Source organism: Eleutherodactylus coqui, chromosome 2 (assembly GCF_035609145.1).
Source record: "Eleutherodactylus coqui strain aEleCoq1 chromosome 2, aEleCoq1.hap1, whole genome shotgun sequence".
NCBI classification, from domain to species: Eukaryota; Metazoa; Chordata; class Amphibia; order Anura; family Eleutherodactylidae; genus Eleutherodactylus; species Eleutherodactylus coqui.
In genome coordinates this window covers 236,292,814-236,313,001 of record NC_089838.1, presented here as the reverse complement: position 1 = coordinate 236,313,001, position 20,188 = coordinate 236,292,814, and the positions used below count along the sequence as shown (strand labels likewise).

The 20,188-nt window shown below is 43.7% G+C and overlaps 1 protein-coding gene across 1 annotated transcript in view; it reads left to right on the top strand.

Annotated features, from left to right (window-relative positions):
• Positions 1-17,303, top strand: part of SLC27A2 (solute carrier family 27 member 2) — a 63,183-nt gene extending 45,880 nt beyond the window's left edge. The window contains exons 8-10 of the mRNA XM_066592659.1: positions 2,111-2,208; positions 12,132-12,262; positions 14,777-17,303. Coding sequence (XP_066448756.1) covers positions 2,111-2,208; positions 12,132-12,262; positions 14,777-14,953 — 406 coding nt within the window. The 3' untranslated portion in view covers positions 14,954-17,303. The remainder of the gene's footprint in view (positions 1-2,110; positions 2,209-12,131; positions 12,263-14,776) is intronic.
• Positions 17,304-20,188: the final 2,885 nt, after the last annotated feature.

Below are 20,188 nucleotides of genomic sequence, written 5' to 3'. Positions count from 1 at the left end.
AACCCTGGACCCGACTAATGCTGCTAACTACCGACCCGTCTCAAACCTCCCCTTTATCTCCAAATTACTGGAACGCCTGGTCTACTCCCGGCTTACTCGCTTTCTCTCTGACAACTCACTCCTCGACCCCCTCCAGTCTGGTTTCCGCTCTCTACACTCGACCGAAACTGCCCTTACAAAAGTAACAAACGACCTGATGACTGCAAAGTCGAGAGGTGATTACTCTCTACTAATCCTCCTTGACCTGTCTGCTGCATTTGACACGGTCGACCATAATCTCCTTCTCACTATGCTCCACTCTATTGGTCTAAAGGATACTGCTCTCTCCTGGTTCTCCTCCTACCTCTCTGACCGCTCTTTCAGTGTTTTCTTTGCTGGTTCTATCTCTGCTCCACTTCCTCTCGCTGTCGGGGTACCCCAGGGCTCGGTCCTTGGTCCCCTTCTTTTCTCTATCTATACTGCCCCAATTGGACAAACCATCCACAGATTCGGCCTCCAATACCATCTCTATGCTGACGACACCCAACTATACACCTCCTCTCGTGAAATCTCTGGACCATTCCTCCAAAATATCACCGACTGTCTGTCTGCTGTCTCTAACACTATGTCCTCCCTTTTTCTCAAACTAAACCTCTCTAAAACTGACCTCCTTGTCTTTCCACCTTCTAACCGACCTCCCCTCAACATCTCCATTCCAGTGTCTGGCACCATCATAACCCCCCGACGGCATGCCCGATGCCTTGGCGTCACACTGGACTCTGACCTCTCCTTTGCCCCCCATATCCAATCTCTGGCCCAAACATGCCACATGCACCTCAGAAATATTGCTAAAATACGTCCGTTCCTAACCACGGACACGCTAAAGACGCTCGTGGTTGCGCTCATCCACTCCCGGCTTGACTACTGCAACTCGCTACTCATTGGCCTCCCCCGCACTAGACTCGCTCCGCTCCAATCCATACTAAATGCAGCAGCTAGACTCATTTTTCTATCCAGTCGTTATTCAGACGCCTCTGCATTATGCCAGTCGCTGCATTGGCTGCCCATCCACTGCAGAACTAAATTTAAACTCCTCTACCTCACTCACAAAGCTCTGCATGGCGCTGCACCACCATACATCGCCTCCCTACTGTCAGTACACCACCCAGCCCGCTCACTCCGATCGGCTAACACCCTCAGACTAAACACCCCTGTAATACGAACCTCTCATGCTCGCCTACAGGACTTCACTAGAGCAGCACCCATCCTCTGGAATGCTCTACCCCAAGGCATCCGGACAATTCCCGATGCACGAAATTTCAGACGTGCCTTAAAAACGCACCTCTTCAGGGAAGCATACCAAATCTCCTGACCTAGTCCCTCGCCCCTCCCTGTGGTGCTCCACCCTGTTTGCCTTCTGATAAATGATCTGTACATAATATTTCCTATTGCCTGTGTTCCCCAACCCCTGCACCTCCTGTACCACCCTCAACCCATTTGTGTCTAACCCAATGTACCTTATATTGTAATTGTTGTAATTGTTGTATTGTTTTGCATTTATCGATGCCTGAAAGCGCTGCGGAATAAGTTGGCGCTATACAAATAAAGATTATTATTATATTATATATGTACAATAACGCCTGAAATTTCTTGCTGCACTAAAAGATAGGTCTTGTCCTATCTTTGGACAAACAAATGCAGGAGGCTCCATAGATTCCTATTGGAGCCGTCTGAAAAAGGGAGGGAGTTTAGCAGAGGCTAGCGCTGCTAAACACTGACCGGTGCCTCTAGTGAGGCATTTAAAATAATTAAATTGTAGTTCTGCTGGCCGAGGGATTTCAGGGCTGCGGCGTTATTTCACTGCAGCCAGCCGTGTGAATGGACGAAAAAATCGTGAATAATAGCCGTGACTTGGTTGCAGCTATTCTTCGCTCATGTGATTTACTGCTCCGATGGCCGTGATTCTATAGCGTGGATAACTTTGCATCGAAATGATGCTCGTGTGAAAGAGGCCTTTTAGGATATGCAGAAATGGGAGATTCACAACATTAATGAGCAGGTTAAGAAAGCCATAGTTTAGTACTGTCTGTAGTAACAATATTGCTCAGAAATTTTAAATCTGCTTTTTCAGGTGGAAAGGAGAAAATGTCGCTACCACAGAGGTCGCTGATATAATAGGTCTTGTGACGTTCATTGAAGAAGTGAATGTGTATGGAGTACCCGTCCCAAGTAAGAAGCACTGTGCTAAGATCATAGCATCTGATACAACAGACACATTAACATTAGCTGCTTGGTATTACATGTACATACAAATGCAAAGACTGGAACCTTCTAGCAGATAAACTGCCCATAATGAGTGTTGATTGACAATCTAGTAAGACAATTGGTGAGCGTTTACTTGGGGGTTTTTACGAACATTTGTTCCTTCTCCTATCAACCCCTTCATATTATTGCCAGTGGCACATCCCCGGTTTACATGAGGGGAAGTGCTGCCGCCAAATGATCATATTTATATCTGCAAAAAAGATGGGATCAATGACAAACACGTATCATCATTTATCGTTTCGTCATTTAGCAGGTTTAAACTGGGCAATGATCGGGAACAAACATTTTATGAACATTTGTTCAGGGAAGCATCTCTATTTAAAAGCCCTTAAAGGGGTATTCCGGACACAGACTAACATTTTAAAATCTAATGTACAATAATTCATGTTGTAATTCACTGTCTAGATACTTTCTTTATTTTCTATCTGTCACGTAACCCTTGCCTGAAAAATATCTCCCCTTCCTCTGACACATTGTCAGCATTTGCTACTTCCTCCCCTGTCCATAGCCCCCAACATCCTGTGAGCAATGCATGATGGGAGGACAGGAGCAGACAGGCTGTATTGCTCATGTGCAGCTCCTGTGTGCTGACTTCAGCAGCTTTCTCTGGCTCTCTCAGTGAGAGGGAGGTTGGTGCTAGTAAGTTGCAGGGTCGGTGATCTGTGGGCGGAGCTACAGCGCTGGCCAGTAAAGAAGCTCAGCTGGGAGTTGTAGGGAACAGTCTGTTGTGTTTACTCCAGAAGTGATGCATGTAAACACAGCAGAAGATCAGCGGCTGCACGAAATGAAGAAGAGGGTCGAGAGCGGCAGAAAAATTTGTACAGGTTGCCGCTACTTAGCTGTACTTTCTAGATTTCAACATTTTCAGAAATTTATTTTGTATCTGGAAAACCCCTTTAAAAGGGAACTTGTCAGCACCTTTCAGCCCCACAAACTACATTATGGGGCTCAAAGGTAAGGGAACCGGGTGTCTGGGGACCTGCTTTTTATACTCACCAGGTTCCCCATTCTAGCGCTGGTCCCCAAGAAACCAGAGCAAATACACAGTGTGCCTTTTTCAGACAGCTCTGTGTGTGCGCTCCCATAGAGATCAATGAGAGAACCGCATGTGTACACAGCTCTCTGAAAAATCATGCTGTGTGTGATGATTTCTTGGGAGCAGAACACTAGAAGAGGGAACCTGGTGAGTATAAAACACAACTCCCCTCCCCGTTCCCTCACCCTTGAGCCCCATAGTGAAGTTTAAAGGGCTCAAAGGTGCTGACAGATTCCCTTTAAATGAGATCTGATACATGCTTGCTCTGTCCGTCTCCCTTCCTATTAGAACTTGGCACTGCTTAAGGGGCCCTAAAATTCTATTTGATTACACATTACAAATGAATAGCATTATATTTCCCCCGTTTTAAGCATTAAGCTTGTAATTGTAAAAGCAGCAGTTTTATATTACGGTAAGCTGAAATGACAGCAGTAAACTGTGGTAATCACTTTCTTTACACAGTGCTTAAGTTAATCATATAATTAGCAGGGGATGTATTTCCCATGCCGACGAACAGTATAAACACAGCGTAAATAGATCACACCTTTGTCTGTAGTGTTGACTAGTATACCAACTAGAATATGATATGACTTTCTCAATCGTCTGCCGGGGATTTGCGGTGATAGATCAAGCTTGTACTGTATACTGCAAGTAAAAGGCCCTGCCGGCAAACTACTTGTTAGACATCTGGTTCCACCTGTTTTATACTTGATTCCAGTGACTTAAGCTAGTCAGTATATCAGAAATGGGATATGTACAGTGTGTTTCTTCCAAATATAAAGAAAGCCATCCTGTGACAATAGAATTCTTAGTTCATTTTGTAGCACCTCGCACAAAGGCTATGGATACATTATAAAGTTACATTAAAAAGTTCATTAAGAGACACTTCTATCGCTACTATGTATGTCTAGCCTTGAAAATCATGTCTGCATGGTCAAAACACCCACTGAGCTATCAATTAATATACACGCTAAAAATACATAGTGTGAGACCACCCATTCTAAGGATATTAGTTAGAGATAAGCGAGTGTAATCGCTAAGGTAAACTACTTGAGCGAGTAGTGCCTTATGCGAGTACCTGCCCGCTCATCTCAAAAGATTCGGGTGCCGGCGGGGGAGAGCGGGGAGGAACGGGGGGGAGATCTCTCACTCTCTCCCCCCAGCTTCCCCCTGCTCACTCCTGCAACTCACCGCTCTTCCCCGCCGGTACCCGAATCTTTTGAGACGAGCGGGCAGGTACTTGCATAAGACACTACTCGCTCGAGTAGTTTGCCTTAGCGAGTACGCTTGCTCATCTCTAATGTTAGTACATGACCATTATTAAGAATAATAATCTTTATTTGTATAGCACGTAACTGCAAAACTAATTTCTTCCTAAAATATAACTTTTAATAAATGTATTAAAATAGCCCTAGGCCAAAACAAACAGACACACACAATACAGAAACGCCCACCGGATAGGTCAGCGTTTATATACGCGATACATCAATCCTAGGCTAAATAGCCATCCTTAGCCAAAAATACGATGACACAGGGGATATTAGATTGATGCACAAAAACCAAGAGAACATGGATGTTCTCACTTGAAGATTTAAGGATGATTTTCTATCGAGTAAAAAAATTAAAGTGAATGTGTCTAAAAATGACAGTTCACTAACAATAACGGTTCGAGGTTCAACGTGTTTCGGCTATGGTCTCATAACCTGATCAGGAACCACTGACTCTACAAGTCAAGCATTTGAAGGCGTAATAAAATTCCTCCTAGAAAACCATTCAAAATCTACAAATGGTCAAATAACATATGGGGATGGTGCAATAACCATGGCTGGATACACCAGAGCCTAAGGTACGGGAGAAAATAATCCCTAGCCTGTAATCTCCCCCATAAAGGACACAAAAATAACAAACAGCATCTCCAGGCTTAAAGGTAGACTGGGGATGAATGACTGCACACTGAAGCATCTGTTCTTATATAGCTCTAGATTGCACCCGCCTATTGGGGGTGTGTAGCCTAATTTGACCAATCCAGGTATACTTGCCACAAAGATCCGCCCATACCAAGGTTGCACAACGTGGATATAATACATAGGTGCATGTTTTTTACTTGGTTACTGGCCTTTGAAACTTGCATATAGTAAAATAACCTACTCCCTTTAGGTCCAGTGCTGGGCATCTATCCGATCTTCTCTAAATATAGCCAATCATTCAGGAACCTCCGTAGTAGCTGGCAATTTCTGTTGTACTGTAGGCTGAGATATTGCTCTGATGCGTCAAACTGATGCCTGGTTGTCCCGCCACATCATCCCACAGCGAGATGAGCCTCCAGTGCATAGTCAATCAGGGCAGAGACACGCGTCACGTTGCGTTGGAACCTAGCATCTATACGTCATCACACTCGGTGTCCAGCTACCTGAGTTGCAGCCAATTATCGAGGGAGCGTCGATGTTGCTAAGATACTGGCCAGTATCTCCCAGTTTTCTTAATGAACAAAGCGGGTAATAAAGAAATAAAGGGAGTACAATATACAACAAGGCTCTAGAACTCTCAACTATTATCAAAAGAGAGCGGTATATCTAAACAGTATCAATAGCTGGCTCTAGACGACAACAAGAGGCTCCTATCTCTGGAAATAGTGCCCAGTAGGATAATATAGACTTAAGGTAGGAGTGATTTTGATGGGGGCACTGGAAATGGTGACTCCTAGGACAATCGATCATATCCTTAGAATTGGTTGATGAAGATTTACCTCTTCTTTTTAGGTATATGGACAAGATAAGGAGTGTTCTAATCTAATTTGCGCTACCCCGCTATCAAAATTGACAATAATTCTCATAGTATTGTCCGGCTCTTTTTGGCATGGCACTAACAGATCAGATTTCCTTTGCTGGTCGGCATTAACAAATGCCTCGGTAATGACAATTATGGGGTATCCTCGCTGGGAGAATCGATCGCATAGTTTAGAGCCCTCTGACCTAAAATCCTCTCTCTTGGAGCAGTTTCTCCTCAGCCGTAAAAACTGGCCTTTAGATATCCCCCTTTTGAGGGGAACAGGGTGATAACTCTCCCAGGAGAGAGGGCTATTGGTGGCTGTCGGTTTTCGGAACAGGGTTGTCGAAAGTGTACCATCTGCGGTTTTGCTAATGCAACTATCCAAGAACGAAATGGATGAATCTTGTATTTCAGATGTAACTTTCAGATTAATCATATTACAATTGAGATGTAGAATTAATTCGTCGAAGTTCTCCCATGAGCCTGACCACAGCAAAAGGACGTCATCAATGTAACGGAGCCAGATTCAAATGTTCTCCGTCCACCTAATGTTGGCTTCTGTGAACTCGAATCGTCCCTCCCACCAGCCCAGGAATAGGTTAGCATAGGATGGGGCACAGGGACTCCCCATTGCTACGCCTCTGAGCTGGTGGAAGAGACGACCATCAAACATAAAATAGTTTCGTGTGAGTATGAAGGACAGCAGATCGGTGGTAAATTGGTTGTGTGTATCATACAGATGTCCTCTTTGCTTAAGAAGCTTACTGCCTCAAGAGCTCTATCGTGTGGGATGGATCTTTATCAAGACTCAATGGCAAGGCTAACGAGGAGAACATGTGGATCGACATGCACCCCATCAATTTGGCGTAACTCGTCTGTTGTGTCACGAACATATGATGGGAGTGCAGACACAAACGGGTGCAGGATAGTATCAATATAGATCCTCGCGTTCTGTGTGAGACAGTCCACCCCCGACACAATAGGTCTACCGTTTAATGCGTCCAAGCCCTTATGGACCTTAGGGAGGCAGTAAAACGTAGCTATTTTTGGATGAGGAGGCATCAAGAACTCAGACTCTTTGACGTTTATGCATCGTACCTCCTTAGCTTTCAGTAAAAGAGATATTAAATTGTTACCAAAAATTTCCATCGGGTCTGATAGAAGCACACAATATGTATCCTTGTCCTCAAGGAGGCGCATGCGCATCGTGATCTAGTTCTCCCTGTCCATAACCACAGTGTTTCCCACCTTTTCGGAGGATTTTATAACAAGGTTCTTATTCTCTTCTAGTTCCTTTAATAACAATAGTTCACTAGGGGTAAGATTGTTTGTTTTTTGTTCACAGGGGCACCGACAGGTTTCTAATTTCATTGAACATGATCTTTTCAAACATATCAATATAGGGCGAGACTGAAAGTGGAGAATTTTTTTTTTTTTTTAATTCTTTATTTAACATTTTCATTTTCATTTTGGTTACCATATAAGAAAAAACAATCTGTCAGGAGGGTCCTTCTGGGTACAAAATACTTATATAACTTTAACAGATATTACTGTAATAACTTGTGATAACATTCTACTATGCTGCGCTGTATGTAACTTCTAAAAATAAACTTGCATTTATTAGAAAAGGAAAAATAGGGCGGAAAGGTTGGGGGGGAAGGGGGGGGGTCAGGTGGGGTACCACTTATGTCTGAGTAAGGTCTCAAAGTTGGGCGTACTCATCTGTGTTCTGGAATTCCATCCAGTGATACCAGGTCTTCCTGAAATTGTCTTGCGTACCTCTCAGTGTGGCCGTGAGGTCCTCCATCTCCATTATCCAGTTTACCGCGTTTAACCACATCCCTGTACTAGGGGGTTCCGACCGTCTCCATAGTCTGGGGACACAGGATCTCGCCGCATTAATCAGGTGGCGGACCACTGACTTCTTATATGAGGAGATAGGTACGTCGCAGTGATGCAGGAGGAAGAGAGCTGGGGTTTTGTTTAGGGTATATGTGGTGAACTTAGATGTGATTCTCCACACCTCCGACCAAAAGCTCGTCAGCACTGGACAGTCCCAGAGGATATGTAGCAATGTCCCCTGTTCTGATCCGCATCTCCAGCATAATGGGGAGACCGATGGGAACATCTTATGTAGTCGGGAGGGCACCCTGTACCAGCGCGATAGGATCTCATATCCTGATTCCTGTATCTGACTTGATATGGAGGTTGTGTGCGTTAGTGTGAATATTCTCTCCCTTTCCTCTGGGGTAAACGTTATGTTAAGGTCTTTCTCCCATTGCTGTATATATCTTGGGGGCGAGTTCTCCTCTTGTGTGGTAATGATGTTGTACATCCTGGATAGTGTGTGCCTGGATGTGCCTTCTTCGCTACATGCTATCTCGAATTGTGTCTTGGGGCGTGAGTATAGATTTGGGTGAGGGAGGGATCGGAGGAAATGCCTTAGCTGGATATTTTGCCAGAATGTGAGCCTGGGTTGGTCCATCTCTTCCTCCGGGTCCCCACTTGTCCACCACTGTCCCTCTCTGAGGAAATGGCTCGCCCTGAATTTCCCTCTCGTGAGCCTTTCTTGGTATATTTTACTCTCATTGCCCGGTGGGAAGTCCGGGTTGCCTAATATCGGGTACATGGGGGAGGGTCTAGGGGATACTCCTGCTTCCTCTGTGATCTTTGTTAAGCTTGTCAGTGTGGGGCCGATGGTTGGGTGATTTGTTAGCTCTGTTGTGGCCTGGTTTTTAATCCATGGGAGTACTACCAGGGGTACCGGTGTTGCCGTCTGCTCTAGTTCAACCCACTGTTTGGCTTCTCTGTGTCTGTGCCAGTCTATTATACGTGCTAGTTGGACCGCCTGATAGTATCTGGGGAGGTTCGGTAGACCCATCCCACCTTCTTTTTTTGTTCTCGTCAGGGTGTTGCGGGATACTCTGGCTGGTTTGGATGCCCATATAAATTTGGACATGGAAAGTGGAGAATTTTTAATGCTTGAGTTCTGAAGTTCAGTGAAGGGAACTTCTCCCTCCGCCCTTTGACCTTCTGATTCCAGTGACTCAAGATCACAAAGGCCTGGTAAATCACTAAGATCCAGACGTAATTCCTTTTGTCAAGGCCTGGTTCTGGACAGCATAGAACTACTTCCACCTTAATTTCCGCAAGAAGAGGGCCATGTCCTTCGTCCAAGTGAACCTATTGAAGCGGCTCGCCAGGACAAAGGACAGGCCCCTCTCCAATACGGACACCAACTTATTCCGTAGCGCTTTCAAACAGTAGCTAACACTTGTGATTTACTGCTTATTGCTTGCCTGCAGTTGCAAGTCAAGGTGCAGCCTGGTATTCAAGGGTAAACCGCGAGCAACGGCAGCGGCTGCTAAGGCTACTATTACATGGCAGTATCTCTCCCCTGCGAAACGCTGCTTATAACCAGCGCCTGAACTCGTCATAGTGATTTTACTGACAAGTCCAGGTGTCGGCAATCATTGTAGCTCCACCTGAATTTTGGCAGGGAAAAGATGCTCCTGTAATAGCCCCCTAAGGCCAGTGACAGATGAATGTATTCAGGCTGCATTTATGCACCAGTAATACAGACGTCTGATCGCAGGTCTGCTGACTCGAACTCCTAGCATCATAGATTCCTATAACGTTTGTGCATTGGAATCCTAAAAGTTTGGATCAGGATACCTGCGGTCAGGTTGGGACACTTATCCGGGTGAGTGATGCATACATGTCACTGGAATATGCTGTTGTGTCACCGGCCTACTGCACATGGACTAGTAGCTGCCACTGGTGCAGACAGTTTAGCACTAATTGCCAGTCTGCACTGCGCACCTGTATTTGCAAGTTAACCTAACAATTATCCTGTGGGTTTTCTGCTGTAGAAAGCCCTTAGTGATTATGACATGTGTGAAGCTACCTTAAGGCTACATGCACACGAGTGTGAATCTCGCGTGAGTTTTGTGCGTTACAAGATGCACAGAACTCGTGTGAGTATGTAATCTATTCTTTTGAATGGAGTCATGCACATGAGATTTATTTTTTTTTTCTTAATAAAAATCACTGCATGTCCTATTTTTTTCGTGTCGCTCAGAACGCATCATCCATTTTTTCCAATAGGACTGTCAAACACTTGGCATGCGATTTTCAGCAAACATCTGCACACAGCTTTTATTGCCAGAAGAAAAGTTCACTGCATCAAAACACTTAGGCTAACTTCACAGAGGGTGCGATATCGGGCTATGAATCACAGACAGATATTGCACTTGCCAACATGCAATATCCCCGTGGATGGCAATGCGTTTTTACATCAAAACAAAGTGGTGTCCGTTTCACTAATGACAGTGAATGGTTCCATTTGGGGGTTCCATCACAGCGCTACGTTCAGTATCTGTGACAGAAACCGCTGCCGTAATCACATAGCGCAGTAATGGCGGATTCAGACAAGCATACTGTTGTCCCCTTATACTCATGTGATAAGCACAGCCGTATAACGGCACAAAACCAAACCACTGATCTCTGTGGGATTTCAGTGACTTCGTTTTCACCACGACTTTTTTTTTCATCTGTGATTTGTACGGCCAGTAAAGATAGGACCTGCTCTACCTTCCCCCCACGTACTTAAACTTCATTTATCTTTCCGTGGTAATTTTCAAACTCTTGTGCTCTGGTGTGGAGTTTGAACTGCCGACGAAGGGTTCCCCTCATTCAGGCGCAACTACACTTTGTACCCCCAAGCGCAGTTGTGCCTATGGCCTAAACAATATTTTGTGAATGCTTCCCAACAAGCACAAACAGTATATATCTGATGGTTGTCTACATAGCATACTTTGGCCATGTAGAATGTTTGTCTGTCTGTCTGTCTGTCTGTCCATATTACCGTATATACCGGCGTATAAGACGACTTTTGAACCCCGAAAAATCTGCTCTGCAGTCGGGGGTCGTCTTATGCGCCGGTAATACAAAAAAAAAAAAAAGTGTAAAAAAAAAAAATTTATTACTCACCTCCCACGGCGTTCTGTCGCGCTCCGGCAGGATGTCGCTCGCTCCTCGTCCCCGCCGCAGCATAGCTTTCTGAATGCGGGGCTTGAAATCCCCGCTTCCAGAAAGCTAGTACACACGCCGGCAGCCATGACATCATTGAATGGCTGTGATTGGCTGAAGGCGCACGTGTTAGCAATCACACCCATTCAATGATGTCATTGAATAGTGTGATTGGCTGAAGCCACGTGCGCTTTAGCCAATCACAGCCATTCAATGATGTCATGGCTGCCGGGGTGTGTTCTAGCTTTCTGGAAGCGGGGATTTCAAGCCCCGCATTCAGAAAGCTATGCTGCGGCGGGGACGAGGAGCGAGCGACAGCCTGCCGGAGCGAGCGACAGCCTGCCGGAGCGAGCGACATCCTGCCGGAGCGCGACAGAACGCCGTGGGAGGTGAGTAATAAATTTTTTTTTTTTTCTCCACTGTATACCGGCGTATAAGGTGACAGTTGGGGGGTCGTCTTATACGCCCCGTCGCCTTATACGCCGGTATATACGGTATATACTGTAAATATATATTGTGCTTAATGTACATATCCACTAGAGGTCAGCTATACCCTCGGAATACTTTACATACTGCTGCTTATTGCTGTGATGTTTTCAACTAATAGTTAAAGGGAAAACATTTTACATAAATAAGACTTTAAGTCTAAACTTGTTTAATTTCGAAAGTGTAAATGGAGGAAGTGAACACATTATCTCTGAGCTGTAAGGGGAACCTCTTGTAGTGCTGTAGAAACTACTTATAATCAATGATGCTTTCTGGGAAAGAAATTGTTGCCCCATAGTCCACAATTGTAGAGTAACTGCACTTATACTGATGTATCACAGCTTACATTTACAAGAGAGCAGCATCTTCATATCACTGGAGTATATTTTCTATGTAGTTTTCATATAGGTAGTACTGGTGAATGAACCTCACTGTGTAGGCATCATATTTTAACACCGTCAGTAGTTTACATTTAATTGTCTGAATAATCTGCTTTCCTTAACAGATCATGAAGGCAGAATAGGAATGGCCAGTTTTAAATTGAGAGAGTATGAGATTTTTGATGGTAGAAAATTATATGCTCATGTCCGAGACTTTCTTCCAAACTATGCAAGGCCGCGCTTCATCCGCATTCAGGTATGGTGTCCAATAGATTACTTCACTCATTTGTGGTGGTATCATACATGGTTGTATTAATGGCTTCCTAAGTAAAGACCTTTATCTGTCTAAACTGGTATTCTGTAATGCCAATTATGCCACTGGTATGGGTCATGCCTTATCCAATCCCTTATTCTCTTGCTTGGATGATGACTGTTTTTACGCTTGGTCCCTTTCCATATGTCTACATGAGCAGTGCCAGTTAAGGTTCTGTTCACATCTGTGTTGGGGATTCCATTTTGCTTCCCTGTGATGAGAGCAGGAAGATGGAATCCGCTGGCCAAATGTTCCATTACTATCATCCTGTCCTGCATTAAATTGGACACAAAAGTTCTGCATGTAGGCCTTTTTTTGCCCAGGATTTCATGCCAGATCTCTGCTGGAGGCTGCATACCGACCTCTCTCTCCCCAGCTCTTACGCGAGCACTTAGGTGGTCCTTCTTTTTCAACTTTATAAAAGTTTCGCTCCCAACTCCCTTTCTCGTTTAAATCAACAAAAAACGATCTATGCAAAATTTTAGCTCAATCAGACAACTGCGAGGTGACCCTCATCGACCATGAAGTTTTGAAATGTTCACCAAGAAATTCATTTTTTCAGACCTGCTCTAATTTTTTTTTTAGTTATTTTATTTAGAATCACTAAGCACTAGTAATGAAAATTAATAAGAGGTTTTATTAATTTGATTAGAATTGCTATTGCTAAGTAAAGCCGGCTCTACAATTGACTTAACATAGAGTTATGTTATGTGTGAATTCTGTTATGCGATTTGCATATTGCACAATAACTTTGCATGCAGGACTTTTCCTGTGTTAAAAGTAACGTCGCTATGAATGGCGGCGTTACTTTTAACATGGTTCCCTATGTATAACGCTGTGCACCTTTTGGTCTGTGTTATACATAGGGAATGTTATTGGGTTTTATCACTGCACTTAATGAGGTAAAGCTCATTAAGTGCAGTGAATTATTCATGAAGTGGGAGGGGCGGCGCTGTCCAACATTTTGTTTTACAAATCATTGCTGAAGACTAAAAAATACCCAACTGCTACTAAATCTTCTCTTAGAAACTATTTAAAAAAACGGTGAACACATTTTTTTCTATTAAACAGATATGGCATATCCATATGATATTTCATGAATGTGCGGTAGGGGTCCAGCGAATGGGCACCCCCATTTTCAGGCTTGGTGAGGGAGTCTATGTGTCACATCTTCACCATTAAATATCTATGCCAGACAAGCACAGATATTTGGCCCAATGCACACGGCGTATTTGCATTGGGGAATCCGGGCAGGCGTCCGCTTCTGGATTCCGTAGCAAATGTTGCCCATAAACATGCTATTGAAAATCGCTTTTCCATGTCCGTGAGTGAAAATTAATTGCGCTTTACCACTAATGGTGGAAAAAATGCAGCATGTTCTATTTCAGTGCGGATGGCTTCCATTGAAGTCATAATCTGTACTGCACATGTGTACCGGCGCGACGACCAGGCCATCCAGCCATGTGCAGGCGGGCTTAAGGCCCTTTTACATGGGACAAATGTCGGCAAACGATGCCCGACGCTCTCCCCCGCCCCTCTCCATTCACTTAATACAGCGGCCTTTCATTATTGAACAGCTGCTATTTACACTGATCAATGCTGCTGCATAACTGATGGACAATGAGCTCATCGTTCAGTTTAAGTAGCGTCCGTTCAGGGAACGAGGGGAGAGAAATCTCCTGCACTGTGTCACCCCCCCCCCCCCCCCCTCCCTGCTGGCCGCTTTGTGGGCAAGCCAGCAATACTAGTTCCCGTATGACAGCTCAGGAGCAAGGACACACAGGGACAAGTGTCTGACATCGTTCGCCCGACATTCGTCCCGTGTAAATGGACCCTTAGTCTTTGCCAACAAAGAGAAATAATTCATTATTGAAGCCAATGATTGTATTCTATTTACCTATTTTCAGAAAAACATTTTTTTTTGTTTTAACATGTTTTTAAACAATTGCTGGAGTTTTCTGGATGTGTCCACATATATTTCTCTAAAAAGAAAAGGGAAAATGGTCAAAATAGAGAAGTGTATACCGCTTTTGAACGGTATTAATTGCGTAAAGCGTATACTTTCGTTCCAACCTCAAGGCGTTTGAGGGAGGCCTAGCAGTTGTCCGATTTGAGCTGAAGTTTTGCACAGCCCATTTTTTTGTTGATTGGTACTGGATTGGGGGATGGGAGCAGCAAAAGTTTAACTTTCGGAAAATTACCTATAGCTAAGGGCCACCCTAATGTCCACACCCTAGTGAGCAATGTACGCGCGGAAAATACGCAGTAAATGGCGTCAATGAAAGTACTTTGATGATACACACGTAAAAAAAATAATGCAGCATGTTCTATTCTACCGCGCATTACGCGCATAAGAGCTCTATTCACTAGGGGTGCGTTTGAAACACAGTGCGTACACAATTACACTGCGTATGTGCAGCGTCTTTTCTCATCATATGTTTTTTTGGTCTTTTTTAGAAAGAACTAGAGATCACAGGAACCTTCAAACAGCGCAAAGTGGAGCTTGTAAAACAAGGGTTCGATCCAGCTAATATTTCTGACCCGCTCTATTTTCTGGACGAGAGAGAAAAGAAATATGTCCCCATGACCCAAACTATTTATGAAGATATTAAAAATAAGAGAATCAAACTGTGAGATGGGGAACGACTGGAAAGCTTTGGTTACTGTGAATTCATCATACCTGGGTGTTAACACTGCGGCTAGATTATTTTATATAAAAAGAGATTATTAATGTAAGTATGTGTTTGTTCTTTCTTAAGAGGGTTACTTAGTAACAACATCAATTCCATCAGGATGATATTTAGTGCCCCGCTGGGGCCAATTTGTAAGCTGTGACCCTCCAAACTGGTTACAAAAATAAACAACATGAGCGGCATGTGTTGTAATACCGCTGCAATACTCAGCACTGCTCATTTAGAGCAATCTTTGTAAGACATTACAAATTATGATACTGCTTGCCCTTTAAAAGAAAAACTAGAGAAACAGACACAGTGTGAAATGAAGGGCTAACGTTACCAAGTAGACTTCTTCAGGAAGGACATGACGTCCATGAGTATGTACTATACAGGCTGGTTATTTGCCGTAACTACAGGATAGCGGCCTCTTGACCCCATCTTGCTGTTTAGATAATTGGCCTAGAAAAGAATTGGGAAAGTAGTCAAATTCTCATACACTGGCACTATTTCATGAGCTTGGAACTCCGTATCTGTTCAGTCAGTATTGGAACGCATGCTGCATATCAGTCAGATATGGTGGTACTCGACGTTATAGAAAGTCACTTTGTAAAATCCAATTCAAAGCTCAGTTATAGATTGCAAACCCAAAGTATCTTTATTTAAGTGCTAATGCAGGAGTACGGTGAGTGACAAACATGTGGAGTGCCACCTGTGCAACAGCAGTAGGGATTCCTAGCCAGCTTCACGGCCACCTTGTGCTTGCTGAGCCTAAAACTAGGTAATGTCTACAGTCTTCAGAATAGTCACTGTCTGGCCAAATCTATCTGTTTGTCTCTCGTCGTATAGCTGTAATGGTGCCTAAATGAGCCTCCTGACCTTTGCAATCCGTAAATGCTTAAATTAATTTGTGTATGAAATATAGTAAAAAGATGAACGCTAGGACCTTCTGTATGCAGTTCTTAATATATCTAGACTATATATCATCTGGTTATAGGTGTCTGGACTCATACTGGATGCATATCCATTATAACTTCTTAGCTAGACTCAGAGCCCGACTGAGGTGCCTCGAGCCTACCAGTAAAATTCATTTTGCAGGCCCACTGTACAAATGTTAAATTATCCCATTGGCAGGTTCCTGGCTGCTGCATTCTATGTGCACTTTAATGGAAAGGTGCCTGTGCTTTGCGTTCAACTATGTCTCGAGTGAAGTATATGAAGAATGTGTTGAGTGGGTATTAGTAAATTCCCATTCACCCAACTGGTGTGGACTCCAGAGTTGGCATCGAAAATATTTTGTACAGGGTGAGACCACATGTAATGGCAACATCAAGATCGAGAATTGCGGCTAGTCTCCCAATGCACCAAGATATCCTCTTAGGCAGGCTGTATGTATTTCAATAGATAAACTAACAGGTTTATTATATGGACATATATAGGCTGACTGAGATACTGTTTGCTGCTTATCTGCATGTACTATAGTGCACTTAGTGTATTTTTCCATGCACTGCTCATGTAGGGGTCTGAGGGCTCCCCTTCTGGCTCAGGGCCCACCGGGGGATTCACCTGTGGGCCACTCCAACCTGGCTAAAGTAGATGATCATTGATTATTCCTGAATACCATAATTGTTTGTCATTTTAAAGTGTGAATTTTCAGGTCACGTGTCCAACTCTGCTTATCTAATATAAATAAGCCTACATGCTTTTTCTTGCACCACACTTTGACCCCTTTGCTTTAACTTTTATGGATGATATTGGTGTCATTAGATGACACACATGCTTACCGGTGCCATAAAATCATCAAATGTGAGTTTAATACATTCAAGGACCTGTCAGGCGGGTTGAAAGTTACAATGTTAAGTCTATGGGCATGAGCTGCTGTGCGTCAGGCATGCGCTGGAATGAGTGAAGCGTTGCTGAGCAACACAGCATACACTGCTAAGCTGCACCATACACTGCCCAATCAAGAGCGAGAGATAGAGAGAGACAGCGAGAGAAAGAGCAATAGAGAGACAGAGAGAGAGCAATAGAGTGAGAGCAAGAGAAAGAAACAGTGAGAGAAAGAGGGATGGAGAGACAACGATGGAGATAGAGAGCAATAGAGAGACCGAGTGAGAGAGCAATAGAGACAGAAAGAGCGATAGAGAGACAGTGAGAGAGAGAGAGAGCGATAAAAACAGAGAAAGCGATAGAGACAGAGTGAAAGAGCGATAGAAACACAGAGAAAGCGATAGAGACAGCGAGAGAGTGATAGGAGAGAGATAGTGAGTCAAAGAGAGAGCAATAGAGAAACAGAAAGAGCAATAGAGAGACTGACAAAAAAAGAGCAATAGAGAGACCGACAAAAAAAGAGCAATAGAGAGCTGTTTCTCTATTGCTCTTTTTTTGTCAGTCTCTCTATTGCTCTCTGTCTGTCTATCGCTATTTCTGTTTCAATAGACAGAAAGAATGACAGAGAGAGAGCGATAGACAGAACGAGAGCGATAGAGAGACCCAGAGAGAGAAATAGGGACAGAAAGAGAGAGCGAGAGACAGAGAGAAAGACAGACGAATAGAGAGAAAGCTATAGGCCTTTTTTATATTTCAAAATACAGTATCCCTGCTGTAGTGTCACTTTCTGAATGACTGATCTAACAGAACTTCCCTAAAGTCTTTTAATCTGTTAGTCCAGAGTCCCAGACTCCGGTTGCAGCAGTCTGGCAGCTGGGTAGCCCTTAGTGACATTCTAAATAATCACCTAACCAAGCAGATTTAGAAATTCACAACCACCACTTTTGAAACATTTTATGTTCGCGTAGCGAACATCAGCTCAATCTAATATATAAAAATGAGGGAACAAAAGTAGTATTTGTTACCATTATACCATTACCTGTTAAAGGGGTTGTCCCGAGGCAAAAGTGACATTTTTTTTTCTGCCCAGTCCCCCTTCTAAATCAAACATTACAATGTACACGTGTAAAGAAGGCTTAAAGAAGGTTTCTACTCACCATTCTAGCGTTTCATCAACTTATAAAACTTCTTCCAAAGATGGCCGCCGGTCCTTTCCCAGGGATGCACCGCGGTTTTCTCCCATGGTGCACCGCGGATCTTCTCCCATGGTGCACCGTGGATGTCTTGCGTTCCACTGCCGATTACAGCCACCTAATTGGCTGATCGGCATACGTGATGGGGCGGAGCTACGCGATGATGTGTAGAAGGGGGCGGAGCCAGAACGCCGCTCGTGCCCGGACCGACCAGAAGGGAGAAGACCCTTCTGCGCAAGCGCGTCTAATCGGGCGATTAGATGCTGAAATTAGACGGAGCCATGGAGACGGGGACGCCAGCAACAGAGTGGGTAAGTAAATAACTTCTGTATGGCTCATATTTAATGCACGATGTACATTACAAAGTGCATTAATATGGCCATACAGAAGTGTATAACCCCACTTGATTTCGCGAGACAACCCCTTTAACTACTAAGGTGTAACTAAGCTTTCCTTAATCCAGTGCAAAAATTCAGTATGGTACACTATCCCTGTATTTACATACTCTAATCAAGGTAGATTGACTTGTTGGTGCCCAACACCACCCTCTTATGGGACCCAGGGTTCATGCACTCAAGATACTAGGTAAACTAGAAATACCTATCTGTGGCAATGTAATATCTATAGACACTGGCACATCTCACTGTCCATTAATTCTCAGGGGACAAGAAGGTTTTTACTTCTAGTAAAAAGTACTGTTTTTACCAAAGAGAAGAAGTATCTAGAGAACCAGGATCTTCTATGAGTTATCTCATGTCTACAGCCATTCTACTCCTTACGCCATTATGTATCTGTTTCCTGATCGGCCAGATTGCACAGAGTTAGATATTTTACACTTAGGGTAGAAAAATAATATGATCAAATGTTACCAACTGTAAAATGTCTCATGATACTTATATAAAAAGAATATTTATCGCTACTAAATTCATTCATGTAATTCAAAAGTGTAATAAAAGCATTTAAAGATAAAATGGTAGATAAGGTTAAAAAGATGGATCAGGCTTAAAGGAGTTGTCCAGATGTGAACAATTGATAGCCTTTCCTCATAATAGGTCATCATTAGTAGATTGGACGAGGTCCGTCACCCAGGACTCCCACGGATCAGCTATTATCTGGACCGGTGCACTGAGCTGATTTTGGCAGGAAGCAGATAGCTCCATTCCGATCTACTATTATTCATGATTTGCCCTAAAAATAGGTCATCAATGGTTTACAACTGGACAACCGCTTGGAAACTGTTGGTGAAGAAAATCTTCATTTGCTAACTTCCCAGAACTGTTCTATTATAACTAGAGATGAGCGAATATACTCGTTTCGAGTAATTACTCGATCGAGCACCGCGATTTTCGAGTACTTCCGTACTCGGGTGAAAAGATTCGGGGGGCGCCGGGGGGCAGGGGGAGGCGTGGTGGAGCGAGGGGTAGCAGCGGGGAGCCCTCTCTCTCTCCCTCTCCCCTCCACTCCCCACTGCAACCCCCCGCTGAATCTTTTCACCCGAGTACGGAAGTACTCGAAAATCGAGGCGCTTGGGCAAAAAAGGGGCGTGGTCGAGTAGGTTCGCTCATCTCTAATTATAACTGATCTCATTATTAGTAGGAAAAAAAATGACTATTCGTAAAACAAAATTTTTGCTGTTTTTTGTATTATTTATTAATGAAAAAGTCAAAGGATATTACAGAGATTGACAGTGCGCTTCAGAATGGTTTATACCGATCCTTCTCTTCTTAAACCAAATGTTTACTGTTACCTATTGAATTAATTCTTTATAGTAGTGAATAACTTTTGTAATATTTATCTATAATATTGATAATAAATATTATTAATAATAAATGTTAACATCAAAACAACTACTGCTATGGTTTTCTTTATTTATACAACACGTTGTCTGCCAAACGACGTGGCTGGGGTCACCGGCTGGGAATCGGGTCGAACTCTGCTGTGGGAATCCCACATGTGGCATCCAACCCGCTCGTGTGCAGGCGGCCTAAAGAGAATGTACTTGTCTGTTGTATCGCATCTTCACTCAGTGACTTGACGTATTTGGGCTTAAATGCAAAATCTGTAACATGCCCCCTCTAAAATATCAGGTAACAGTTATAATACTGATGTACTCTTATGTGACATAGGGGTTTTGAGTCCCTTCAGGCACCAAGGCCCAGGTGCAACCTCTGCAA